This window comes from Bemisia tabaci, chromosome 5 (assembly GCF_918797505.1).
Source record: "Bemisia tabaci chromosome 5, PGI_BMITA_v3".
In the NCBI taxonomy this organism is placed as follows: domain Eukaryota; kingdom Metazoa; phylum Arthropoda; class Insecta; order Hemiptera; family Aleyrodidae; genus Bemisia; species Bemisia tabaci.
Window position 1 is genome coordinate 22063707 of NC_092797.1, and position 27706 is coordinate 22091412.

Below are 27706 nucleotides of genomic sequence, written 5' to 3' on the forward strand. Positions count from 1 at the left end.
TAAAGCGAGGTAATTAGAGAACGGGGGCAGAGTCTATCTACACTTAATTGTACAAAAAAAGGACTTTTGAGACAGCTAAATAAATACATTGTTAACAAGGTGACAATACCTGATGCAAAAGCCTGCCGGGAAAATCCTCTTCTTCTGGAGAGTTCAAATCCATCTTAAGAGGACGGATCGAAGCAGTTGCGAAACTGACCTTGTTTTAGTATGTGCTACAGCATGGTCATTGAGATGAGATCTGATAAATGTTGAATCAAACTTAGGGAGCTGAAGGTATAGTTGGAAGTGAAAAGATTGAAAAACCCGCAGAAGGAACTGCAATTTTCCAGAACTGGTTTTTTTTTCCTTTTAGGAATACGTCTTAACTAATAAAATGATGAGGTTATTTTCCATTAGCAGTGTAACACAAAATATCGGATTAGACTCCTCGGATCTTGCATATTGCATGAAGCAGGACTTCGATGACTAATACTATCGTTATAAACCTGGAGATTTACGTCGTTTGATCAATTTCGACGATAGAGTTTACAGTTCCTGCAAAAACCAGGTGAGCCCAAGCCTTGCCGCGTTAGAGCTGGAAACAACATCGCACTACTAAAAACGCACGAGCATTCGACAAAAATACAGGAGCCTCAAACTAAAATTGCACCTGTTAACTTAGAATTTCACAGGAAAATACTTCACCAGTTTTTGAGTGTGATAAACTTCACTAAACTCAAACACTTCCGACGTTGTTTACGAACGATTTCGCAATCAGTCAGTCTCAGCTCAGCTGTGATTAGCTACGCTGATTCGGAATTTTCCGTCGCTCCTCGTGCTTTTCCGTTTGTAAAGCCATCATGCCAGGTCGAACGATATTTTTGTATTTTGTTGCGGTTTGTTTGGCTTTAATTCGATTTTAATCCTAATTGAATGGTTGTGAATTGTCTATGTGCTTTGAATTCAGAAGTTATTTACAATGCTTACAGACTGCCAAATAGAAAGCGCTGAGGAGGTTGATAACTACCACGGATAACCGGTGACAACAGGTAAAAGCTAGGCATTTTGCACAGCTTTAGTGCCATGCAAGATGTCTGTATCAGCTCCTACGCAAACGATTTGGGTCGGTGACTGTGGTTCCTACTCCTAAAATCTTCTCCTATGCGCTCTGGCCGTCGCTGTTTGTTTGTTCGTGATTTGGTGATTACAAGAATTTTTTAACATTATTGTTTTATTCATTTTTTCATCATGAGTGCTGCTACGGCTGAACCCGTGCGAGAAAAATCGCTTCAAGAATATCGGAAGAAACTAATTGAGCACAAAGAAGTCGAAAGTCGTCTCAAAGAAAGTAAGTTCAAGATATTTTTTAGGTTAGGCTTCAAACTGCATTATCATTCTCTTCAGAAAAATCCAAAGACCATGACTTTTATGCGACTTACAGAGATTCAAGAGTCGCAAAAGATCAAAATTATTTATTTATAAGTAATTGTCTTCCATACAACCGTCTGAAACTACTTTCTCCATTGATTTGATCATCCATTATCATGAGTCAAATCCAATCCGCAAGCCTGAATTCTGGAATGAAGAATTCGCAGGGTATTTTATTGTTACAATCGATACGCATACTCCCAGCCAATTCTTATTCAACGGGTCCAAACAAGTAGGAAAATTTATTATCAGATCTCTGAAGCTTTGTCACCATGGTTATTTAAAAGTATCTACCGAAAATGAACAGTAACAGCAAGTACGAAATGGTGCTACCCTACAGTATGAACCTTAAAGCTTGACTGAAGCCTCACTTAGCATTTACTTAACTTTCCAAGTGGTTCAGTGTAGGAGTTGTCAAGCCTAAAATGGCGTGTGATTCGCATTTGAAATTTCGAACCAGAACGATTCCTAACAGCTTGATTGTTGAGCTTTATGTCAGTACAACAAGACATTGAAGATCAATTTATTACACGGCGCAGATCTGGTCTTATCTTGCTGACAAAGCCAAATAAAGTTTCAACAATCAGGCTGCAGGTCCCGAAGAAAAAAGATACTCTGAACCAAAAATTTTTAAGTAAGACTTTTTTTAGTCTTTTTCCCAGAGTTCTACACCCTCAGTTTTTTCGTAAAACTCACTATTTTGCATCATTGATTTGTCGAGTCTAAACGGTTTTAAGCACTCAGAATGTTCACAAGTAGTCCTGCTGTCTTGACACAGAAGTTATTGTATTGAAGAATAGCCAATTTTATTCTTTCTAAATATCCAATAATGAGAATCCTCCTAAGTTTTAAAGAAAAATTATGATAGTAGTCCTTAATATAAATATTGCAGTATAACAAGCTTAAAGTGTCTCAAAGACCTAAAGCAATATGAAAACGGCAACCTCAGTAGGAAGAAATTTGAGTTCATGTAAATTCTACTTCCATCTCAAGTAGGTTCTTCTGTTAGTTTTTGTTCAATAATTCAGGAATTTACCCTAGTTGTGATATTTTTTCTCTAACTGCATCAAATGAATAGTGTGAAAGGGAGTGATTTAAAGCATGACATCTCTCTGAAATTTCTTTTTTAAAAATATGTTTCATAACATGATTTGTTTTTTTTTCTCTTTAGTGAGAGAGCAGTTGAAAGACCTTACAAAACAGTATGATAAATCTGAAAATGATCTCAAAGCTCTTCAAAGTGTTGGCCAGGTCAGTATCTCTATCATTATTTTTTAACTTAAATGCATTTAAAAAGTATTTGGACGTACCTCTAAGTTGGATTCTCCAATGAATGAAACAGGTGAGAAGTTCTCACTGAGAACTTTCACTGGATCAGCCTTCAGTGGTGTGGTGATTGTAGCTCTAGCCCTATGATCAGGAGGTCCTGGGTATGATTCCCAGCCAGATGACTTGAGTCTCATGGTCTCAGGCGAAGATCACCTGGAGTTGGGTGTAAGGGACTGGGGGATTAAGTGTAGGATTTGGTAAGTAGCCCTGAGGACTACTTGAAAATTGGAAAAGGAAAATTCTGTCTTGTAGAAGTCAAGATATTTAAGATTTTTAAGGATATATGTTCTACAATGAATAATGTAACCAAATCAAAGTAAAGAACTCAATTTTCAGCATCACAACATCAGTTCAAACCATTTAGCAGCTCTACAACCTGATGTAATTTTTAGAACTTAAATTTTTTCTCTCAAAGAAAAGTAACTCAAAGTAACTAAATTGTCACTTACCTTTTCTGGAGGTATTCTGAGATCAGCATTACTTATTTCATTAATTATATTGATGAACTCTCATCACCAAGGAATTTTTTGTTTTATCCTCTTCCCAGGTTTCTTTTTATATCCTCCTTTCTAATTGATATTTGTGCTTTCAGATTGTTGGTGAAGTATTAAAGCAACTTACTGAGGAAAAGTGTAAGTTATTTTCCATGCGTATTGAAAATGTCCTTATTTCAGAATTTAAATAGCTGGTATAGTTGCAAAATAGAAGGCAATTTTGTTAAATCTGCAATTAATTATAATCTTGTGTAATCATCATTTTCTCTTCGGGCCTTAGTTTGGTGGGGGCGTATTCAATTTTTTCTCAGTTTATTTGAGAAGAGAGGAGCCAGGTACCATTATTGAAGAGACAAGACCGGATACTGGGGACAAGAGTAGAGGCAACAATGTTCAATTCTAGGTTTTGGTTCAATTTTTAAAAATTGAGACCCTTCTTTTCTTAAGGGAGGGAGGATTACTTGATAGTCTTGCTTCATGAGAAGTAAAAATTGAAAATAGAGGGGTAAAAGTCTTACCGAGCAAGAGAGATGACAAAAAGGGGTCAAAATGCTAAATGCCCTTCTGTATAATAATTATGAAAAAGCTCAATCATTTTGGTTTTAGTTCTAACAACTCATAAGTATAAAATGTCCCTCAATTTCTGTCGTTTGCTGTACTCTGCCTCATTCCTGTAGTTCTCATACTACTTCTTTCATACTATGAAAGTATATTTCAGTTAACCTAAAGTAATTTATGGCCAAAATGTTTTCTTATTTTTCTCACAAGTTTTTACTAGCATCATATATCAACTTATATCATTCAATTTCTTTAATTTTCAGTCATTGTTAAAGCAACTAATGGGCCTCGATACGTTGTTGGATGTAGAAGACAGCTCGATAAGAAGAAATTAAAATCTGGTACTCGTGTAGCTCTAGACATGACAACTCTCACAATAATGAGGTATTTACCTCGTGAAGTTGATCCGCTAGTCTATAATATGTCTCATGAAGATCCTGGTGTTGTTACTTATTCAATGATTGGAGGTCTTGCAGAGCAGATACAAGAATTGAGAGAGGTATGAATACTTGTTGTATGAAGCTCACTCTCGATTTTTATTTTTTATTATTTTCATTTTATGTTCCCCCCCCCCACCCTTTTTTATTTTTTATGCCTTTATTTGGAGTATTTCATGAAAGCAAATATAGAGGGGTCGTGCTCTAACAGGCCAGTGTGGAAGTAAGAGACTTGACCAAAAGCAGATTCTGGTTAGATGCATGCGTTAATAAGACAGAGTGTTGGAGTAAGATTTTGCCACTGTAGGTATGCCAAAATTCAGTGTAAAACCGAAATTTCCATTTTAGAGGAAAGAATCCCATTTGAGCACAATTTTTTTTCTGTCAAGGGACAAAATTACATTCAAATGAGCTTTTCCCTCTAAAATGTGAATTCCAGATCGATGCTGAATTTTGATACACGTTGGCTAAATCACCAACTCTCCGTCTCCGAAACTTAGGTTGACAGCCCGGCACCTCCTTACCCTAAAAGAGTTTGTAGGATAGTTTGGCTTTATTGTTACTCCTGTGCCTGAGAGTTAAGTTTAATTTAGGGACTAATCTTGATTAAATGTCTATTTCTTTTTCTGGGAGTGAGGTGGTAGCAGTTTTTTTCCATTGACTGTGCCTTTCTTCTTCTGCAGGAGATCCACCTGGAAATTTTGCAACACCTTACTCCAGCAATGATATTTTTTTTGATAAATTATCATCACTCCTGATTTTGAAAAAAATTAGTGTCACAACTATCTGCAGTATCATCACTTACTTCATCAATGAAGTCGCACATACATGAACGCTGCTTTTACAGCGCTCTTTTGCGCCCTGGGTTATCTAACGGCTCAGATCCCTATCCTCCCAAAGCCCCTCTGGGAGCTGGCATTCCCTCATTGCTTGTTCATTAATAAAGTACCCCCTTGTTAAATTTTCAGCGAAGCTATCAAAAAAATAACTTGAGGAAAATACGAAGGACTTTATTTTAAACTTACAGTTTTAGGTCAAAATAAATTACTATGTTGTTGTATATTGCACTTTTTTTTAAAATTTTATCGGCACTACACAAATTATTTGATTAACTTAAAATTTTTTGAAAACCGATTATATAGTCGGTTTTCAAAAAAGTTTTAAGTTAATTAAATAACAAAATAAATTAATTAAACTGTAGTCAAACCAAACTTATTTTTTTTCCTATTAAATCAGTTTGACTAAAAAATCTCTTCAATTTTTTTCAGGTTATTGAACTACCTCTAAAGAACCCAGAGCTCTTCCAAAGAGTTGGTATCACTCCTCCTAAAGGTTGTCTGCTGTATGGCCCACCTGGAACAGGGAAAACCCTTCTCGCTAGAGCTGTCGCCAGTATGTTGGATGCTAATTTCTTAAAGGTAAAATTTCATATTTGACAATTTCTGAAAGCAAAATAGCTGGATTTGCCTCTTAATTAGAGGCCTTAACGCTCAGTAAATGAGAAATCTTTTAATATTTTTATGGTTTTCCTGTAGTGCCGAAACACATGTGTCGGAACAATGATACAAATACTCTATGGTTTTCCCATCGTAAAAACCTTTTTGTCCTCTGAAATTTCAAAGATCTGTTCTTTTTACAACTCTGTATGTATAAACTGTCACAATTTTGAAGGGAAAAAATGTGATCATTACTGTCAGTAATAACAGAATGATTTTGCCAACCTTCCTATTTTTAAAACCTATTTTTGGGGCCTTCCCATTGCCGATTGTGATCAGACCAATTGGACCGTATTTTGCAATACGAAACCACTATTTCTGGCTCATTCTAGAAACAGCATATATGCCATTGGTGTTCCTATGCAGGAAAGTGCTTTTAAGGACAAGCCAGAGATGGTGGTTCCTTTTTGCATAATGCAATCCAATTATGACTCGCCCAGTTGGATGGTCAAGAAATTTTTGCACCCCTGTTTCATAACAGGTCTCAACTCAAAATTTTGGTGCATACAAACGTTTATTGCCTTAATAAAGGCTTATGATATTTTTCTCATAATGTGTTATTGAAAATATGCTTCCTATTCTTCCAGGTTGTATCAAGTGCTATTGTTGACAAGTACATCGGAGAGAGTGCTCGGCTGATTCGTGAAATGTTCAACTATGCCAGAGATCATCAACCTTGCATAATATTCATGGATGAAATTGATGCAATTGGTGAGTAAATCTTTAACGCTAAATAAGAACTTAGACCTTAAGTACGGGGTGGTCTCTTATCATCAGTCTCTCATTTGTATTCAGATAACAATTTAAAATAGAGCTCTGAAACCAAGACTATCACCACCTTAATTAACCCTAAAAAATTTAATGAATACAAATCTCGGCCTCCGAAACCTTTGATGGGAGGCATTTGGGGGTGGAGAGGGTACGCAGCCATCCCATGTTTCTCAGAATTTTCAAATGGTAAGGGTATGTTTTGGTGTCTGATTCTGTAGTGGGAAGCATAAAATTTTTGATTGACACATATTCTCCCAAACTCCTCCAATTTTTACTGAAGGGCTTTTCAGGGCAATTCAATCAAACGTTGTGAAGTTACAAATATCTGATTTTTAAAAAAATTAATAGAACTCACAATAATACTTTCATTGAATTCCCTGCGATTAAATTTACCTCTACAATCCTTGGATTCAATGCTCTATCTCAAGCCGTTTCAAAGATACAGATGGTGGACAAATATCAATAATGTTATACTAATATGTATACCAATAATATCAATACTAAGTTCAGGTTGCTTAAAACACCCTGAATTTTCAAAGAGGAAATAATGAAGGCCAAAGTGTTGAGAAAAGTTCTTTCACGTAACTTTTCACTGACAGTTTAAGAATCGCAAATGGGATCTTTTTTTAACAAAAGTGTATATCACACCCAAAAATTTACCTAAAGGCTCTTCTCTTCTATCTCTTTTTGTCTCTCAAAAGTCTCATTCATTCCAAGCTCTCACTCAGTTTTTGTCCTCACAAACTGAAATACCCACACCAAGTAAATAAAGAAGCTTCTCATTTAAAATTGATGTTTGTTTAGAAATTTAGCAAAACTTATCTTATTATTTTTCTTTTTTTAATATCAAGAGATTTTTATCATCAAAAGATAATTTCAAGATTCATTGCTGTGTTAATATTTTTATAGAACTCTTTTACAAGAATCCTTGTTCATTTCTCTAAAAAATCATTTGTTTGTTGAATCTTCCAGGTGGAAAAAGGTTTTCTGAAGGTACATCGGCTGATCGTGAAATTCAGCGTACTTTGATGGAGCTTCTCAATCAAATGGATGGCTTTGACTCTTTAGGACAGGTAAATGTTATCTTTTAATCAGCTTTGCTCTCAATTTTCTCTCCTTTGGATATTTCATCCATTAGTTTTAGCTTGTGATGCACTACATTGTCAGACGCAATTCAATCAATTGAAGTAGATTCTGTTTTGACTGTGAAACCACCATACCTCAGTTTGGGACATTGCAGACTTCTGGCTGTACGTTATTTTTTAAATGGAAAACTACGCAACGTTGATTCTTGAAAACTTCTATGATTTTTCCTCTTGGTGCAAAGAACACTCTGTGAGAACTCCAAGGAATGATATTGATTTGTTCAATTTGTTCAATGAAATAAACTGGGAGCGGATTTTTTTTTATTTGACAAAAATGAAAAATGTAGAGTTGCAACTGCATAAAAATTTAAATTTCGGTAGTTCCAGCAGCAATCACATTGCAAAATTACTAAAAACCAGACAGGCAGTAGCACCTGGTGAAGTAAGGCATTTTGCATTCTCACTTCATTTACTGAGACACATTATTTTTCTATGTTCAATTTTCAGGTGAAAATGATCATGGCTACAAATCGTCCTGACACACTAGATCCTGCCTTACTGCGACCAGGTCGTCTTGACAGGAAAATTGAAATTCCCCTCCCTAATGAACAAGCCAGGCTTGAAATTTTGAAAATTCATGGGCGGCCCATGTCCAAGCATGGTGACATAGGTAAATTTTCTCATTTTATTAAGCTCTTTGCAATTTCGTAGGTAAACACTGTTTTTTGTGCGTTTTTTTTTTCAGTTAGAGAGTTAAGACCATTCTATTCCGCCTTTGTCTTGCTGAACATTTGGTGAAAAATATTTGGAGGGAAGAAATCAAATGCTTTCTCATATTTCATCGGGTTAATACTTTTTGTACATGACAACTAAGTTTTGGATTGGGTACCACCTGGGAAGAGGCGTCGGGGACGTCCCGTAAAGGGTTGGCGGCAGGGCGTTGACGAAGAGATGTTGCGGTGTCAGTTGCCCTATAACCTCTGGGAAGACAGGCATATGTGGCGTTTGGGTGTCGTAGAACGCCAGAGTGCGTTGTAAAGCGACTTTATATATACAACTAAGTTGCAAGGTCAGGAAGAATCTGTTCTCCTCACCAAAAGATTGTTAAATCTGAAAAAACTTTTGAATGAAGCAAAAACTGAAAAAAGCTCACCGATATTTTATGTAAAAATAAGTTTTTACTATTTACATTTTTTTTTTTAAAAAAAAGGAAGACACTTTCTTGAGCAGATTTTAAGTTGCTGTATCTTAAATTTTCAGATTATGAAGCAGTTGTGAAACTATCAGATTCATTCAATGGCGCTGATTTACGGAATGTGTGTACCGAAGCTGGATTATTTGCCATTCGAGCAGAAAGAGAATATGTTATTCAAGAAGATTTTATGAAAGCTGTACGTAAGGTTGCAGATAATAAGAAACTAGAATCTAAGTTAGATTACAAGCCAATATAAGAAAATACATTGTAAAAATCCTAAGCTTTTTTAATTGTTTATAAATTGTTTAATTTTAGAGTATTTTGTAATATTAATACCATTTGTAATAAACTAATTTTTACTGTCTGTATAAGATCACATCTTTCTTCAGCTATCCATTCATTTACTTGAATACTAGGAAGAGAACTATACTCCTTTGGGACTGTTGTTTAGTATGGCAGTTTTAAAATCGTATTTCTTGTCATTGCACGTAACTTTCAGCAAAGCAGCAGTCTAATTCAATGTCTTGCTCTGGGAACTGCCCAACTCGTAAAAAATGATCCGTTTTATTGCAGAAAATTTTATTTCAGTATATCATCATAATTTTTTTATTTATTTATTTATTTTAATTAAATTTTATCGTCATCTGTCAATGATGACAAAAGAACTTTGTTTTGAGATGGTCACATTTCATTCAATTTTTTTTTTTTTTTTTTTTTTTACGCAATGGAACAAAAGAAACTCAAAAGTAAACCAAAATTCATAAATATGTAGGTGCTGAAGGATTAATCTGTCATGCAATTTTTGCTGGATAATGATTTTTTCACAGGAAATAATTGTCAAAATGTGGAGGTAAGCATGTCTTGGAGTTCAAAGCTTAAGCATGAATTATTCTTGAAGATCCACTAGAAAGTCCTGTTTTTGCTTACGACGTTCGTCATCTCAGAGTTTTTACAACTTTCTATAATCTTAACAAGGTAGCGGAATGCAACTTTTAGATTGAGCATGGGTATTTGTCAATGTTAACTCAGATAGCAGAATCCTATTGTTTTACAGAGGTTTTTTCTTAGGGGCTCAGCTAGAAATAATTAGAGCCACACAATGGGAGTCTGAAATTTCAAACGAGTTGTTAAGGATAGGTAATTTTCAAAAATCGTTCCTATTAAGTGGACATTATGCCTCCACAACAGTTGTCAATTTCAGTAAAGGTGATTTTGAAAGTAGGTAAACTACTCTCTCTCATGCACATTCAACTTAGTCCAGTTGAAAGGACTAGAGGCAGTGGGGGTTTATTGCTTTGGAATGTTGCAAATTTTCACTTGGCGCATTGTGAAGTTAGACACTTGAGAATGGTTTCAAATTTTCTTTTTGATTTGACGGAAATTTTCATAATAAAATCGATGGCTATAGAGTCGAAAAATTCCCTCCTCAGATTGCAGCAAATCTTCGCGCATGATTTTTTTCAATGAGAGCCAAGTATATCAGTTCCTCTCAGAATTACTTTATTTAGGTATACTTATCTTTTTTTTTTAATTAAAAAATATTTACAAAAACTTCAAAGAAGATTTTCATTTCATTCCTTTTAAAATAAAAAAGAGGAGACAATAATTGCAGATTTTTAAACCTTGCAGTGGAGATGTGCATCTTTCGACCAAAGCCATCAAAACATATGCGTGCGTCACCGACTAAGGATTAAGTTCTAAAGAAAACTTCATTCCCTTATAAAATTACCATGGAATTTAATTTCTCTGGTTTTGATCATTAAATATCCACTATTCGGATGCTCCAAATTTTTTCCATGATCTGCAGGTTCTTGAGGTTCATGGCATCAGTATAACTACGGTAAGTTGGAAACTATCATCCCAAAAAATAAAAAAAAAATTTTCTACGCATTATTTAGATTCAGATCAAGCTCTAAGTATATCTTATTGATTATTCCGTTAAGTTCTTTTATGTGACAGACAATGAGAGAAGAATAATTGGACTACATTTTGCAATTAGGAACTAAAATTTCTGGCTCATCCTTAAAAACACTTTTGTGCATCGGGAAACTAATGGCTCATAAGTTATTTCTAAACTGAGTCAGAAATTATAGTTCCCAATTGCAAAATGTGGTCCAATTTTTCTTCACTGCAAGTGACAGATTTAAACTTTACATTTCCCGCTCTTGCAGTTTGAATAGTAGCGTTGATGCCAGTTAGTTAAAAACGTTATTAAAATTAACAGACTTATGTGCATTTAAACTGAACTCTGGCAAGCTGGAAGCTTTGTGATAAAACGGAATTTCCGGTTACATTACATATAAACACATAGCCTTCGATCTCTGTCCTTTATCAGACTTGACTGTCGTGTTTTGTCTTTGGATTTTGGAGTTTTGGTTAGGTGCGGAGTGCAATTCTAACTTCTTTAGAGTGACTCATGGTGTAATTTATCGAGTATTTCTTTATTCATTTCTAAATTGAATTACTTTTAAGTGCTAGAAATAACATTAAGTCAATATGAGTTTCCTAGCAAAAGTGTTCGGTGGTAAAAAGGAGGATAAAGCTCCCTCAACAGGGGAAGCTATTCAAAAGTTGAGGGAAACTGAGGAAATGTTAGTGAAGAAACAGGAATTTTTAGAGAAAAGGATTGAAAAAGAAATTCAGACTGCCAAAGCTAATGGATCCAAAAACAAAAGAGGTAAGTATCCGCTTTGGTCTCTTCCTTGAATGACCGCATTGCTATCATTACGATCAAGAATCCTTGAGTACATGTCATCTGTTGATAAGTCATCCAGCTTCATCATCATCCTGAACTTTCATTGTCTTTGATCTCTTTATCTTGTTAAGGGTCAAAATGCATAATCTCTGATAAAATTAGCAAGACTTACTCGCTTTATTTCTTGCCACCGTCATTGAGCTGCATGAAGCTCCTGTGAGATTGGAGACGTCAGCCTAAACAGGAACTATTTTCATCAACCTTAAAATTGATGAATGACTAATCCATCTTAGGTTGAAACCTAACAATATTATTTAGTATCTATTTCTTTGCCAACTTATTAATTGACACCCTAAGTCCTAACTTCGTCCAAGATTAACGGAGAGATCACAAATCTAGTTTCGGTATACCTATGCTTATCGGCATCGTAAATTAAACTCCTGTTTGTGCCAATGATTGATGCGCAAGCTGTAATACTGGCAAGCTCATGTTAGTATATACTGTCTAAGTTTTGTTTCCAAATAATTGAACAGCTCCCTGATAGTGGTGTGTTATCTTGATGGAGATTTTCAATCATTTTATAAAAAAAAAGTCTATCACACAACCTCTCTGATAGTCACATCCAGCTGCTATGTCATTCATGCAATTTTTATAACATAGCCTTTTGTCAAAATTTGGTTTTGATAGCGTATCATTGATTATGGTGCTTGACTAATCCTACATTAATGAATCATGAATCAATGTGTGACTCATCAGATTTGAGATGTTACACGGCAAAAAACAACTCAACATATTCAACCACGGTGGCATGAGTATGATTAGGTTATGTTTCTGTTTGAATTTAAACCATCAAACAGAAATTTTGATCAAATTACGTTGCCACTAAATCTTGTCTGTTATTGTAATTGCTTGAAATAACAAATGAAATGAAGTTGTCAACCTATTCGTAAAAAGCTGTAAACTTGCTTAGAAAGAAGATTTTCTGTTTTAAATTTATTACGTACGGATTTGGAAGATTCTCTGCTTGGATTTGAAATTGAAACATGATCAATTGACTTCTGGAAAGAGAAATCTCATCATGTCATCATGTCTCTTTGACTTACAGCTTCACATCAACTGAAGTAGAAATAAATTTTTGAAAGGTTTGAAGATGGTGAAAAGTTACGTATTCTAGAACATTAAGAGGATGAGCAGTAAAAAGGATGACCTTTTTCAGTTGATAATTGCAATGCTTTTACCAACTTCATTTTTATACGCAGAAAATCTGGAACAATTGTTGCTGCGCTAAGAACCTCCTGTAAATTTATCTGTAGAGGAAACCGGAAAAAAAATTGAAAGAGTTTCCACACAGAGCATACTTAACTGGATCAGTTTTCGTTTGCAGTACTTATCCTTCATTTTTTTTCCACAGCTGCTATTCAGGCGTTGAAGAGGAAGAAGCGGCTTGAGAAACAGTTACAACAGATCGATGGCACACTGTCTACAATTGAAATGCAAAGAGAAGCACTGGAAGGCGCCAATACCAACACAGCTGTATTAACTACCATGAAAAATGCTGCAGATGCGCTCAAAGCCGCTCACAAACACATGTACGATCCTATCAATTTTGAATCTCCCATAGGTTTACTTCTTTTTATTTTTTTGTTTGCTGTAACTTTAAGTTACAAAATAATGATTCAGGGAGTTGTAGCTTCCCACCTGACAAAGAATACCTATTTCAAGTAGCTGCCTGCAAGAGTCAGGGCTTGTGATGCTTTGAAAAGTCCTTGATCATAGCAGAATTGCCGGGGGTCTGGAAAACCAGGAAATTCAGGGAAAGTAGGTAATTTGCAGCGACAGGGAAAAGTCAGGGAATTTCTAACACAGCTACTTATCATCAAAACATACCACAGATCTTCCAACTGTTCACCTTTTGTGGTCTTATGAAGGCATGTCATCTTTTAACCAGCTACTGAATGCTTGTTTCCATAACTGGATCTTCCAACAAGGAAATTATGTCCAAAAGCGAAAGTCAGTGTAGGTATTTAAAAAAAACCATGTGGAAATTTTGTTAGAAGGTCAGGGAATTTGAAAATTTTATACCTAAGACACTCACTTACTTTTGCATTAGCAGAGGTAGTTTACAGACCGAAAAACCATACATCGACGGTGAAACTACCAGACCACGTATCTCGTTTTAGGTGTTTAAAAATCTCCACTCACATTTTATTTTTTTGAAGGAGATCAAATCAATATCATTCCTTACAATTTTCACAGATTTTTCTCCGCACAAAGAGGAAAAATCACGGAAGTTTTCATGAATTGACGTTGAGTAGTTTTCTATTTAAAAAATAAAGTATGACAGGAAGTCTGCGACGTCGCAAACCGAGATACGTGCTTTGGTAGTTTCACCGTCGACATCTTGTATGTACATGGTTATTTGAAAAAATTGAAGCACTATCACAATGCGGGGAATGGTAATATTTATTTTTTTCTTTTAAATAAAGTGCATCCTGAATTTTTCATTTCAGTCACAATAGGTTCAATGTTTGTATTTTGTGCAATTTTAAATGTAACCAACCGCAAAAGCACACAAACTTTGATTCTAATTATTTCTTTTGCTTTGATCTAGGGATGTTGATCAAGTGCATGATATGATGGATGACATTGCTGAACAGCAAGATGTTGCTAAGGAAATCTCTGAGGCCATTTCAAATCCAGTCGCATTTGGCCATGACATTGATGAAGATGAATTAGAGAAAGAATTAGAAGAACTAGAACAGGAAGAACTAGACAAAGAACTTCTCGGCACTGGGCCTTCACCAGCACTGCCAATTGTGCCTTCTGCAGAGCCTGCTAAAGTGGCAGATAAATCAAGTGGTAAGTTGCCTCTTTATTTAGGCAGGATCCCTTAATCTCTATACAGTACTTACGCTCAGAAGTGTAAAAATTTATTGACTGGGCGGGTCGTAATAATAAAACGAGGGAGCTCCAAAGACAGGTTTTATGAATGGGAAGGCTGTCAAAAGTCCTATACTTTTGCTAAACTGTGGTAAAAATTATACGCTTTCTGCTAGATTGTGGCTAGACAAGGTCATCATTTTGAAATTTCTGAAGTAAAAGGAGACAAATAGAAGAACCAATTTGAAAAATGGGAAAGCTGAAAAGTTGTTGCATCCTGCAGATAAGTAGAAATCTACTTTGTGAACCAAGAGAGAAAGCTTTTTTTCTGGTAGTTGTATAAGAGTGTCTAAGACGTTTCAAAGAGAGCAAAAGAATGATACTAAAGAAAATATGGCTCTTTTTTGTGTTTCTTCTACTAAATTCAATAGAAAGAAATAAAAGACGAATCAAAAAAGGCCAATTGAGGAATTTTGTTGTGTCATTTCATTTCAGTACGGAATAAATGAGAAAATGAATTATCGTTGATGAATGGTTTCATGGAACTCATGTTCTCCGAGATTACTATTAATAAATAATGTCAAGGGAGGTTAAATTATTCATTGTAAAAACTGCTGCCATCACTTCAGAGTCATCAGACGAGCTCCAACTCGCCAAATTTACCATTCCATACCCATTGCTGATTTCATGCTTTTAAGATTTGAATCGGTCAGTTACAGAAGGGCTCAAGAGCCAGATATGAAAATACAACAAAAAACAGTCAAAACTATAAGAACTAACCTGTTTTAAATTGCAGATTAATTAATAATGTAATTACTTAATTCATCGCTTTAATTTTTTAGAGCTCTGAGATTTATAAGGGGTCGATTAAAATGGTTATACCATTTTTCTTGAATTATCATTTTTGGCGCTTGAGCCCTTTTGTACCTGACCGCTTCAATTGTAAATAAAGTAATGTCCTTTCTTATATGCAGCCTTGCGCTTCAATCGCTTCTCTTTACATTTTTGTTACAGGCAAGAAGAAAGAGGAAGATGATGATGATATGAAAGAATTGCAGCAGTGGGCTTCATAAAATTCACCTTCCCTTGTTTGTAAAGGTAAATTCTTGAGAAATATTTTCACCCAACAATGCTTGTCTATTAAAAGCGACCACCTGCCTTTTTTCATTCTCTCAAGGGAAGGGAAATTTTAAACTGAATAATTTTCTAACACTAACTATCGTTGTATTTTAAACCATTACAAATAGATTTTTATGGTATCAAAGCTCAACCAGCTATGTTGTAAATGAGTTCAGGCTTGGTTAGAGTTTTAAGGACCAAACTATTTGCAAGTCATTTTGTTACAGTCAAGAATTTTCATACTTGGCTGGCCCAAATTACCTGGAAAAACTGTGGCTCTTGTTTTTTTTTAAAATATGTTGCAATGTAATTGCAGCATTTTTCTATTCCAGGTATTGGAAGAACAGAAGAACTAGATTTTACGTGGTATACTACAACCGATTTTTCCTATCTTCTCATCAAAAATTTCCACAAATTTTACAATTTATCAATTTTGATCTTAGCTTTATGTACCGTGCTTTGCTAATCGCAAAAAAAAGAAGAGTGCTTTCATTGCAATGAAAACTACAAAACTTTTGTTTGAACGGTCATCAAAGAGAGAAAAGACGTTTTACACCAACTTTCTGCTACAACAGCACATGGAGCATCTCCTCAGGATTACCGTGTTTTCAAATCTAATTTCTTTGGTTGCTCTCTGCATCATTTTTTCTGAAGATCACTATAGTAAGTGCTGTGAAGGAACCTTTTCTGCCATCCTGTCTGTTGGTAAAGAACGTGCTAGTTTTTAGAGTATCAGGTTGATAGTTTTTTAACTGTTCCTTCCCCTCTCTTTTACCATCTTTGATTTGGAAGAAAAGTTTCCTATTTGTGAAGTAAGATTAACAGTTTTCAACTCGGTGAGCAATTGGTTTATATCAATTTAGAGTGTTTTCTTTGATATTTTGGCTGTGCTTCTAATTTTGATAAGTTGTTGCTCGCTGTTTTTGAGGAACAATATTTATCATGTTAATCCTAAGTTTACTCTATTTAACCATCATCTCAAAATTTAGCTGAGCCATGTCATGAGGTGAAAACTTCTCAAAAATGACATGAATTTCTGTTTTTTTCAATTTATTTTTACCGGAAGTGGAGGAACATTTATTCTAACGAACCATTCTTTGCTCATAATCCAAGAACCTTTTTGGTTATTCCTGTCTACGTTAAAGCTCCCTTGCTATTTGTCACAAATGTCTACATAGTAATGGCAAAAGTATTTGACTTTGATCTCTTGTATCAAATTCAAAACACTTATTGTTCATCATGGAGTCTGAGATGTAGGTTTGTTGGGTTCGAAGGTTGTTATGTTTTCACATGATTCGCACTTTAATTCCTCATGTGGGAAAACCTTTGGAATCTTTTCTAATTTATCAGTGACATAAGGAAAATACTCTCCACATGCATTATTTTGTAATCTGAGAAATAAGGGAAAATGAAGATGCCTCCTATACCCTCTTTGTTAGCTTTTCTTATTTTGCTTTTCATATTAAGTTTAATTTTCTCACCTAGAAATTATCTTTACGAAAGTTTGTTGAAGAAAAAAAGGAGCAACACAGAAAAGTACTTAAATCATCAACAGTGGTGATTCAAAACTGAAACTTTTTAATCAGGCAGTTTTTAACACATTGGAGGAAAATGTTACCCTACAATGCAGATTTTCCAAGTTTAAATCAAAAGAAAAACCGAGGCGCAGACACTCTAAAACACATCAAGCCCAAAAACCTGTCACTCATTATGACAACTAATTCCCGTAGCCCTCGTGACAAGTTTCGTCAACGTGTTCGCATCAAAAATTAGCTGCCCGTACTCCGAGCAACCCCAACAAACCTACATCACAATCGGACAAAGCACCAAAACAGTTTCTTATAACTCCTATTAAATCATCACCTACTAACACAAACAACAAAAACAACTAAACAAACACCTACAACAACATCTCCAAACACACATCCTGGACTCTATATGAAAGAAACATAGAGAACTATCTCGACTGAGTCTAGACACCGTAGCTGCATCAATCCGACGATTCGCCAAAACTTCGGAAACACCCCGTCTGGTTCATTGCATCGTAATTCCCGTAAATACTATCACTACTCGTGAATTCTCCCTACTCCTTACACCGCTCCTCACACAAAATCTCTGCGCAGGAGCGGGCCCTACAAAAACAACACCACACACACATCATAAATCAAGATAATCAAACATGTCTACAAGCGTTCATGCGACATTGGCACGGCTTCTGCGATAAAGATCACTGACCTTGCTAGTTCGCACTCACTTCCGAGTCAATTCTTGTCTCCCTCGCTCTGTTACGGAAAAACACTTCACGACTGGCGCCTGCTCGTACTCGACTCACATGCTAAATCTCCAATCGGTTTCTTCAGCGAGCATGCACCGCTTCAGCCCGTTAGATAACACATAACCCTGTTTTGTTTACGACTGTTCTATCGCAACCGAGCACGCTGCGCACTCCCTAAAAAAAAAAAGAACGAACAAGAATAACGGCAATCAACAAAGAAAAGAACATGATTAACGGGACGTCGCACTAAGGCTTGAACTACTTACTCGTACACAACAAGACACTCTACTGTACTATAACCCGTGCACACACAGGGTAGGACGCGCGTCGCGCCAAGTGGAATGCAAACACAACAGCGAGCGAAGAGCACCTTGATCATACTAGCGTCTGAGCGATACAACCCCCAAACACAGACATGGCCACAAACATGAGCGTACACCTCGCGAAGACGGATTTCGCCTCGAATTTTATTTAACATAGTTTATTTCTCGCTGCACTATGATCGGACAACAAAATACACAAATAACACACACAAAGAGAGACTAAACGAAAAACACACACAAAATCAAACAGACATTAAACATGACACATAGAAAAACACTCGTCGTACGAGTCATGTATAGGTCCCAAAGTAGAGCCACACTTCTGTCAACGCAACCCATTTCTACGTCAGAGAACGACAGCAATCCGCTCTTGAATTCCTGGCAGCTAGCCCATCACATGTACGTCACCGCTCTCGAACCTACAACTGCGTGAACTTACACATAACCACCAGGATCTAACTCCAGCCCTGATTCTACACCTCCACAGCCAGCGACACTAGCAACTCACAATACGATATAAAACAAAGTTTGGCACCGCTCCGGCACAACTATTCTACACATAGACGTCGGTGCGCGCAAATGAGGGAGTCTGCACGAGCAGTGAACATCTAGAAGGCGCCATGCTCGCCGTAGACTCTTGTTCCGGCGAGGAGTAGGCTTCTCACCGGCCATACGAGTTGAGGGTGGTGGTGGCTTTTCTCTCCCCCCACACTATCTATATGTGACAAGAGTGGCAGTAACTCGCTTTCCATTTACTACGCTTTCTCTGTTCGTCGTCTCACCGTGTATCAGTTTACACGTTCGGGCAAATTCGTCCAGCTTTCTTGCGCGTTGCACGCTGTGCTCAGTGATTCCTGATCAAGTTGGAGAGTACCAGTCACAAGCACCAAAGAGCCTCAAGAGCTAGTGCTGTCCCTGCCGATTCCTATCTTTGATTTTTCCGTCCCGCGAATCTGAGCTCAAAAAAAACTCAGCGAGGAACAATGGAAACTGCCTTCGGTCAGAGAGCATACAGGGCCTCTGCATGACGTGGAGAACTAGCACGCACGCGAGAATCCGAGATGGCAGCGTCGACATACGTACAGTTCAACTCGATCGAGACGCACTCGAGACAGCAGGTGGGTGCTCATCCCTGATATCTTTAAAAACAGCGCCTCTAAAAGTTACACTCTCACAGTAGCCTGGGTGTTCGCGGCACTAGCCACATAGAGCACCAAACACAGTATAAGATTTGCAACAGAAAACACTGCACTAAAAAATCAACCTTTCGTTTAAGCAATACTCATACACACTCCTCAAATGCATCTCTGGCGCAGTGTCGCGTAGTTGTAAAGCTACTCCGACACGGTTTAAAGATATCGTTGCGTATCAGACATGCCGGATCGGGTGCCCCGCCGCGGAAGAACTCTGATTTATCAAAGACTACGCCCAAGGCTTGTTGGGTACTCCGATAACCACAACCAAAGATGAGTATGAGATACATCTTTCCTGCACGTTCGTATCACTCATCGCGTGACGTTATAATGAACAAAAATTAAGGGAAGCAATAAAGATTAATAATGAAGGCCACATTTGTGTAGGCGATACTGTCTAATATATATCTCATGTACTAGCACACTCGCGCTTCTTGACGCAGTTTCCGTCGAGCAGTATCCTGCTCAAGCCGCGTAACTATTCGCCGAGTCCAGGTGGAGAATTGGACAACGGAACACAAAGGACCACGTAGAAACTCTGGGAGTCACAACCTGGGGTGACGTCCTCCGGCCGTTTCTAACGCTCGCGGACATCTAGAGTGATCTATGCTTTACATCTCGAGAACATAAAAAACATGTGAAGATGGAAGTAGAGACACACAACGAATACAGAGAACTCTGAAAACAAAACTCAAAAAGTGAATAACGTGACAAGAAAAAAAGCAAAACAGAAAAAACATACACGAGAATAGTTTAGAGGACTTCTCAACTAGATGCATCACTTATTAAGCCACAATTAAAATTGATCGCGTGAGATGTGAAGACCTACGATAAAATTAGTACGAACTAACGAAGCGAAAACACAAAAGCGCTAACAAAAAACAAGCATATCTCGAGTCACAGAGCGACCCTCACACGTACTTTCTTGTGACAGAATCAATACTCACAGACTGAAAATACATTCAGAAAACAGATATGACACTAGAGAAACACTAAAAGCAGACTAAACGCAACAACAAACAAGACACTAGACGACAGACAAAAACAGCAAATCAAAGTCAACAAGTGATATCGACTCGCACAACAGAAAGCATAATCAGATAATCACCCCCTGCGGAGACACGCGAGTAGGCGTGCACTAGAACAGCCGTTCCTCAGCTGAAGTCAGCAGATATATAGAATACCTTAAGCAGCGATCCCACGAGTACATTGCCGGCAAACGTAGCAAACACGTGAGCTCTTATCGGAGAGAGAGACACAACTCTGAGTGAGGAAGATGTGTATAAGCGCCCCCCCGTGAGTCTCCGAGACGAGCCGCGCATGTTGTACACTAGTCAGGCCCGGGAGCGGGACTCTGACATCACGACGACAAGAATCAGAGCGCTGCGGACTTGCGTGCGCCTTGCAAGCTCTTCGACATCTTCGCGCAGAGCACAGAGGGACTTCTGATAGGAGACACTATCCGTCCGTACATCTCATGGCTCGCTCCTGGATTCCACCCGAAGATGGCCTTTCAAAAGAGGCTTCATCAAGTTGGACAAGCAGCAATTATCTCTCGTGAAAATAGAAAAATACTGCTGTATTCTTACAATATCGTCAACAGATAGACACATTAGGTCTAATTTTTCATATAAATCTCCAGGTTACTTCTTGCCTGGTAAAATGTGGTCAGGAAAACGTTTTTACAACTTTATGCTATTCATATCGTAGCAACGTCTTCGTAACGGCATTTTCGGCTGTTGCTAGGTGCTTTAAAATCATATCGCTAACTATTCAATTTTTCAATTTCCACGGTTCATCTGGTGTCAAAAGAAAAAGGAAGAGCATGTAATAGATTACAATTTTGATTTTGTAGTGAGCATTCATTCTCATGCTGGTATGTGTTGTAGGTATGTCTCCATTATATGCATTACCTACGGGTATTCACCACTCATTAAAATTTCATGGTTTTGACCAAATTGATTAATATTTAGCAGTGGCGATCTTTGTTTGTAAAATGAGCACCATAGTAGCAGTGACTCCAACAACTCGAAATGTCAATGTCAAGAATTCACAAATTTCAAATAAATAAAATGTTGGAACATATAGTGTACTGTCATGGATTTTAGGAGGTACATAACTAGATAAAACGAGGCAATTCATTTGAAAAATACTTTGGAAACTTGGTATTTAAAATTTAAGAATATCTTTTCGAATGCAACAAAGTATCTGAAATTGTTTTCTTACCCACAAGACATTTTTTAATATTTATTTTTACAGTTTTTGTAGAAGCGTCTGCTACTACCTTAGGTATTGCCCCATTCCAGCCCAAACACCCTTATTTAAGTTTATAAATTTAATGAATTTATCATAATTACTTTTTATCATATAATACAAGTGAAAGTTTAAAAAAAGTATAATTTATCATCAGTAACGATGCGTAGGAGGTTCGCCAAGCCAAGAATCTGGGCTCGGAGGAAAGTCAGGGTAACCGTGTGTGCTGCTTCCATCGCTGAGTTCTGACCCTGCATGATGAGAGACTCCTGAAAGAGAAGAAGAGAAAAAACTCATTAAAATGCGACTACAAGATGAAGAAAGTAGGAAATAATTCGTCCTTTTTTTAAACAAAAAGAACTGCAGCAGAGGCTTGTGGCAGGGGTCCGAACCCACTCGCTTGTTCCTGACCATCGAGCGAGTGGGGCCAGGGGCCCTAGTAGCAGTGGCTGTTGAGAAAAGTTGTAAAAAACACGTAAACTTTAAGAGAACTTAAAATTTACTTCAAAACCACTTGAAAATTACGTAGGAAAACTCTTGAAATGTTCGTATCAGGAAACCCTTTTTGGGGATTTTTTTACATAAACTCAAAGATAAATGTGAAGTAAATTTTTTTACGTAAATTTTACTTAAAATTTACGTATTTTTTTTTTATAAACTTCCTGCAGCCAAAAACGAGGGGAAAAAGTGGTGAACAGAAAAGTATAAAAGGAAAAGTTGCAGCCCATAAAAATTGAGGATAGGTACTGTTTTTTTTTAATTTTTACGCAAATTTTATGTTTTCTTTTAATTAAAATAGCACAATTTTTTTTAAAAGAATTCCTCAGAAGGATTTCCTAAAACGAGTATTTTAAGAGTTGTTTTACTTAAAACTTACGAACTCTTAAAATTTACAAGTTTTTTAAATTGTTATTTACATTTTTTTTACAACTATTTATAAAATTTTTTAAAGAGCCATTGCTATTAAGGGAGGCGCGGTCACTCCCTCCGTCAGTTCCTCGCGGCTGCCAGGGGTAGAATTTTCGGCAGTGTATTCCTGGCACATGTGGGATGTGGGCAGCAGTCGCCCGAACTCAGATTCCTCCCTGCTTTAGACGCAAAGAAAAAATAGCAGAAGAAAACATCGAGGGCGAAACTGCTGGAACGGGAACGTGTATCTCGATTTGCGACGATGCAAAATTTCGGAGAGAAAAAAATCGGATTCAGAAAATAAATTACAAACGAGAAAAGGCGACAGAATCTCTCATTTCCTAAGGGTAAAAGTATAGTAATTTCTAATTTTGTCGTCTTTCGGTGATGCAAGAGACAACACCTTTAATTAGCCGAGTTAAGGGAGAAACCAAATATCGACGGTGAAACTACCAAACCACGTATCTCGTTTGCGGTGTTTAAAAATCTACGCTCACATTTTATTTTTTTGAAGTAGACCAAATCAATATCACTCCTTGAAATTTTCACGGAATTTTCTCCGCACAAAGAGGAAAAATCACAGAAATTTTCAAGACTGGATGTTAAGTAGTTTTTCATTTAAAAAATAAAGTATGACAGGAAGTCTGCGACGTCGCAAACCGAGATACGTGGTTTGGTAGTTTCACCGTCGATATGCAATTTAACCTGGAACGGAGTGGCGCGGCGCGGCGGTCGGCATGAAACGCATAGCGCCTACAAGACTTCATGAATACTTCACGCATTGCGTCAAACACAGTGCGTTCAGAAGCGGTCGGTGTGAAACGCACAGCGCCTATTTGACTTCAGGAATTCTTCACGCATTGCGTCAAACACAGTGCGGTCAGTTTGTTCTTTCATAATTTTTTCGTTCATTTCTTATAAATGGTAGGCCTTGTTCACACAGAGATAGGTTGACGGAACTTAACTTTCGCGCAAAGTTCCGTGAACTTTTGCTGGTAATGTTGACAGGGCTTCGCAAAAAATGTGTCCAACACGAGTATACGCGTCTTATGCACCTCTCCCCGCTGCACGTTCCCTTGATGGTCTTTATTGATGTTTCAAAACGAATGAGAAGGGGTCGGCAAAATACAGGCGGCCCACGGGCGGCAAGTAGGTGCATCCGGCCCTGATGGAGTTACGTTTCTTCGTGCGGGAAACGACGTTTTCTATAGGTTTCGTTATACTTTTTGCAGTGGCAAATCGTTGTATATCCCTCGCAAGGATCCATTTTCTAAGTTATTTCATTGAATTTTTCTCGAGATTTGCAAAAATCGTCCTTTTTATGATGCTATATATTAAGGGTCTTGTTCAATCTTCTTTAATTACAGTGAAAATCACATGGCGCCTGCTGGCCTACTGAAAGGAAGAACTGTTTCAGGAACGAAAACGAATACGACCCTATGTACTTAAGTAAAAGACTCACCACTATATGGTAGAGGATGGGTCGGTGAGGAGAGGTAGGCCGGAGAGGAACTGCCACCGTGTAAAAATCGGCTGTGTGGCGACGTTCCCTCACCTTCGAGTCCCAGAGTACCATAACTATCGTTGCTTTCTAGATCTGAAATGGAACAAAAAAAGTTTTCTCATGAACTGTACTCGGAGAACAAGAAAAACTCGAGAACAAGTACAGAAATTTACGTCGCAAACTTCAAAAATCGATTTCCGGAGATTTTCTATTATGATTTGTGAGTCCTATATGTCGCACCCTTTTTTCGCGTGAAGAAAAAAAGAGAAACCCAAGTAGCACAGATTGCAGTAAGTTGCAATCACATTGTAAAAGTATTGCAATTTTACTGATTGTGGGTGTTGTGTATGTTGCCTAGCTCCTATTTGAAGGGGCCCCATTTATTGAAAATCATTGCAATTAAATTTAAATGAGTTGCAATTTTTCATTGCATTTCACATTGCCTATCTTTCTGACACACGGAGCTCATTTTATTTATTGTTTAAAGTCGGCACAAATCGACTGAATTATGTAAAAATATTGCAATTTAATGGTAAAAAAATTAAAATTCTGTTTAAATCAATAAATTGAAATGTAATTTCAATATTTTCGTTGCACTGTGCTACTTGGGAAGAAGGAAGAAACTAATTTTTTCGGAAGTCCTCAAAATCACGTCAGTGAAAGGGAGGAGACTGGTAGCCTCCAATCATCAATTTTAGGATATCCGAAGAAGGATCTCATTTATTTAAAACGAGAAACAGTAGAACCTGTTATTCATCAACCATGGTAGAATAGAATTCCCGAAATCGATTTTTGAAGTCCGCAACGTGTAGATTGTTCCTTTCCTCTCGTTTTTTGCCATGAAGGAAAAAATCCAATTATTTACCATTAACTTTCCATGAATACGGATAACGTAGGTAGGCAACAACCGAATGCGGAAATCACAAGGAACTGATGGGTTGATGATTGAAGGATATTGCGAGCAAGGATTGATTTTTTGTAACATTTTCGTGATTTTGATGTAAACTTGCCGAAAGTTAAAAATTGACCCTACCTATAACTTTTTAGCAATTGAACTTTAGACACGAATATTGGGATGAAAAAATGAACTCCAGGATCAATATCAATAGCTCCACAAGGTATGTCTGAATCTGAATACATGAGGTTCATTCGTATCGGCTAATACTTTTTAAATTTTTTTTTTACTAATTTCGGAAATTTCACCCTGAAATTGAAAAACCAGAAGGTGTCTTCATCACGGCGGCGGCGTCGCATCCGCCATCATCTGTCGAAAGACGTCTGTCCATTCGTACAAAACGGGGATTCAACTATTGCGGCTCTGAAGTACACGCTTTTGCCTACTTTGCCCATTGGAGGCGAATCTTGTCGCGCCAGAGGAAATGAATGGGACTGAAACACGCGCTCGAACTTTTTGCATATCATCAACTATCGGTGAAACGGAGAGGCCCGCTTACTGTTATCACGGCCGTGCTACCTTTTCTCTAATTTTTCCCCCCCCCCTAAAAAATTGGTTCTCTCAAAAAATTGCATCTTATTTAGGAGGAACTTACCATGCGAATGACTAAAATTAGAATCTAAATCAACTTTCATATCATCTTTATCATGTCGAGGAGACACTCCACCTTTCATAGATCTGAAATACTGGCTCCATCTACTTCTTCCCGCATCTTTCTTCAGTCGTTTTTCTTTCGCTCTCCTGGAAAAAAGAATGGACAGTTAAATTATAGTAATTTTAAGTAAATTCCATCTAGTTTACTATTTTAAATAGTGGTGTCGGCGTGAGAATAATTTATACTCTTAAACCCGAGTTGGACTAAAATTTCTTACGTAGATCGTGGGAAGGAGGAATGACCCATCAATTTTTTTCAGTAACCTCATAACACCAAGTGCCTATTTATTTTATTTTTTTTTTTATTTTTTTTTTTTACAAGCTTCAAATAGCCCTTACTGGCTGATCCCCCGCTTACCACCAGCCCCTGGTGACCATTGTCACCATTTTCTAAAGAGACGTTAACAGCACAGGCACACCCAAGTTTATATTGCTCTGTGCGTTGTTTGGCTGTTCATTACATAGAGTATTATAAAAATTGATTCGTACTGCAATATTTTCTGGTGTACTGAGTGCATTTCTCGGATTAAATTAGTGTTTTTGTAGTTGCTCTTTCGATGGTGTTATGTAATTTCTTGTGCGTTAAAAAGAAGGTTGCGGTTTTTTCCGAAAAAAAATAAATAGATAGATAAATAAATAAATAAATAGATAAATAAATAAATAAATAGAAAGAACATTTTTTCAGATCTGGATTCTGGAGGACGTGTGATTTTCCAGTTTCCATTCAACATCGAGTTGCATCGTATTAAACACCTTCTTCTATCAACTTTACGGTGCAAGCGCGTGATCCTATCATGCGTAGTATGTGCAATTATGTACCGGAAAAATAAACTAGATCAATACACTTAATGTGCAAAACTACTCACCTATTTTGAAACCATACTTGAACTACCCTCATATCTAAGCCTGTGTCTTGACTAAGTTGTTCCCTGACATGCCTAGCTGGTTTAGGGCTATTATTATACGCCATTTTTAAGGTTTCTAATTGTTTTGCGGTTATTGTTGTTCTAGGCCTTTTATTTGGTTGATCTCCTTCCAGGCAGTTTCCATCTGAAACAGGAATTTTAAAGTAAAATTTATTATTCATAAGTATTTTTAGGGAGCTTTTTCACATTTTATTGATAGAATTCAAGAAACACGCGCGTTTTCAAAGTTTTCAAACCGTAAAACTATGTAATTGTACTGAACATTATGTAAAAGACCCGTCTTATCAACATACTGTATGGATGTTTTACAAGTATTTTAATATACAACGCTGTGCATCATAATTTCATTCCTTCAGTTCTTTTTTAAAAAAACGTTACTTCTGAAACAATTGGATGAATAAATAAATAAGGTGAATATCTTCAAATAAAGCCGTGCATGCTGAGCGAAATTCTCAATTCAAAAAAGCGAGCTAGAAGCAGCAAACTGTTATATTGAATACATGAGAGTATTTAGAAATTATATTTATGAATCTTCCAGGTAGTTGTTTGTTCGGAGCTTCAAAAAATCATATACAACCAGTGCAATAAAAAACACGGGGCGAGCACCGTTAGAGGTACTTTGATCATCTGATGAATATCTTTCTCCCAAATTTTCAAAGAAGTTTGTTCGTGATTTCATCTAAATTTTCTGAAACTTTCGAAAAAGAATATGCTTGACTTTCCTAAAAAATAATACTGTTTTTAGAGATATTTGGCAACATTCGCATACAATACGGCGTTTTTCCTTAGAATGACTGTGCGTGCTTGTCGATAAATAGATCATGTCCGAAATGTAAGAAGTAGGTCCTCAGGATACGTAGAAACATTCAGAATACAGCAAATTGGTGGATACAACTTAATTAACTTCGGTGCGATGTTGGGTTGCGTCGCCAAATTTGAAGGCGAACCAGTAGCGATTTTGTTTTCAGGCGGCGCGGCACGGCGCTCAACCCGCCGCTACGTTGTATCCACCGTCATCCATCCCGCGATGAGGAGGAATTGCAGTTTAGGAATTAAACCTATGCTGCCTTACTAAGGGAAAACTTCGTATGAACCCTCCGTAGTTGCAAAATTTCTTTTGATAAAACACGGATTTCTGGTTAAATGTTCAGGAACAATAAGGAAAGTATGAGTTAGGAGACTTAAACGAAAGGGTAGAAAAAAATAAACACATTAAAAATGGAGTTGAATAAGCAAGGTGTCAAT

General features: G+C 37.1%; 4 protein-coding genes across 9 annotated transcripts in view; 2 read left to right on the forward strand and 2 right to left on the reverse strand.

The window, feature by feature from the left end:
• The window catches only part of Lrrk (Leucine-rich repeat kinase), a 69701-nt gene extending 68926 nt beyond the window's left edge, over nucleotides 1-775 (reverse strand). For 2 of the 3 annotated variants that reach the window (XM_019050875.2, XM_019050874.2), the window contains exon 1: nucleotides 110-775. In XM_019050875.2, coding sequence (XP_018906420.2) covers nucleotides 110-163 — 54 coding nt within the window. In that variant the 5' untranslated portion in view covers nucleotides 164-775. The remainder of the gene's footprint in view (nucleotides 1-109) is intronic. The other variant, XM_019050877.2, reaches the window with a different exon arrangement.
• Nucleotides 776-1130: 355 nt separating this feature from the next.
• On the forward strand, nucleotides 1131-9146 carry Rpt4 (Regulatory particle triple-A ATPase 4). Its single transcript, XM_019050884.2, has 9 exons — nucleotides 1131-1330; nucleotides 2582-2661; nucleotides 3332-3371; nucleotides 4055-4290; nucleotides 5497-5646; nucleotides 6312-6435; nucleotides 7468-7568; nucleotides 8088-8250; nucleotides 8841-9146. The coding sequence occupies exons 1-9, from the start codon at nucleotides 1231-1233 to the stop codon at nucleotides 9029-9031; spliced, it is 1185 nt and encodes a 394-aa protein (XP_018906429.1). The 5' UTR covers nucleotides 1131-1230; the 3' UTR covers nucleotides 9032-9146.
• Nucleotides 9147-11112: 1966 nt separating this feature from the next.
• On the forward strand, nucleotides 11113-17081 carry shrb (charged multivesicular body protein shrub). 2 transcript variants are annotated; one of them, XM_019050890.2, is made up of 5 exons: nucleotides 11113-11452; nucleotides 12882-13059; nucleotides 14082-14329; nucleotides 15365-15448; nucleotides 15802-17081. In XM_019050890.2, exons 1-4 carry the CDS (start codon nucleotides 11272-11274, stop codon nucleotides 15421-15423), a joined length of 666 nt encoding a protein of 221 aa, XP_018906435.1. In that variant the 5' UTR covers nucleotides 11113-11271; the 3' UTR covers nucleotides 15424-15448; nucleotides 15802-17081. The 2 variants fall into 2 exon arrangements, with proteins under 2 accessions (XP_018906435.1, XP_018906434.1); XM_019050889.2 differs by having other exon boundaries at nucleotides 11114-11452; nucleotides 15365-17081.
• A 3718-nt stretch (nucleotides 17082-20799) lies between these two features.
• Nucleotides 20800-27706, reverse strand: part of Lim3 (Lim3 homeobox protein) — a 66910-nt gene continuing 60003 nt past the window's right edge. For all 3 annotated transcript variants that reach the window (XM_019050887.2, XM_019050885.2, XM_019050888.2), the window contains exons 4-7: nucleotides 26402-26585; nucleotides 25477-25622; nucleotides 23885-24019; nucleotides 20800-21782 (exon numbers count right to left, since the gene is read on the reverse strand). In XM_019050887.2, the coding sequence (XP_018906432.1) occupies nucleotides 21667-21782; nucleotides 23885-24019; nucleotides 25477-25622; nucleotides 26402-26585 (581 nt within the window). In that variant the 3' untranslated portion in view covers nucleotides 20800-21666. The remainder of the gene's footprint in view (nucleotides 21783-23884; nucleotides 24020-25476; nucleotides 25623-26401; nucleotides 26586-27706) is intronic.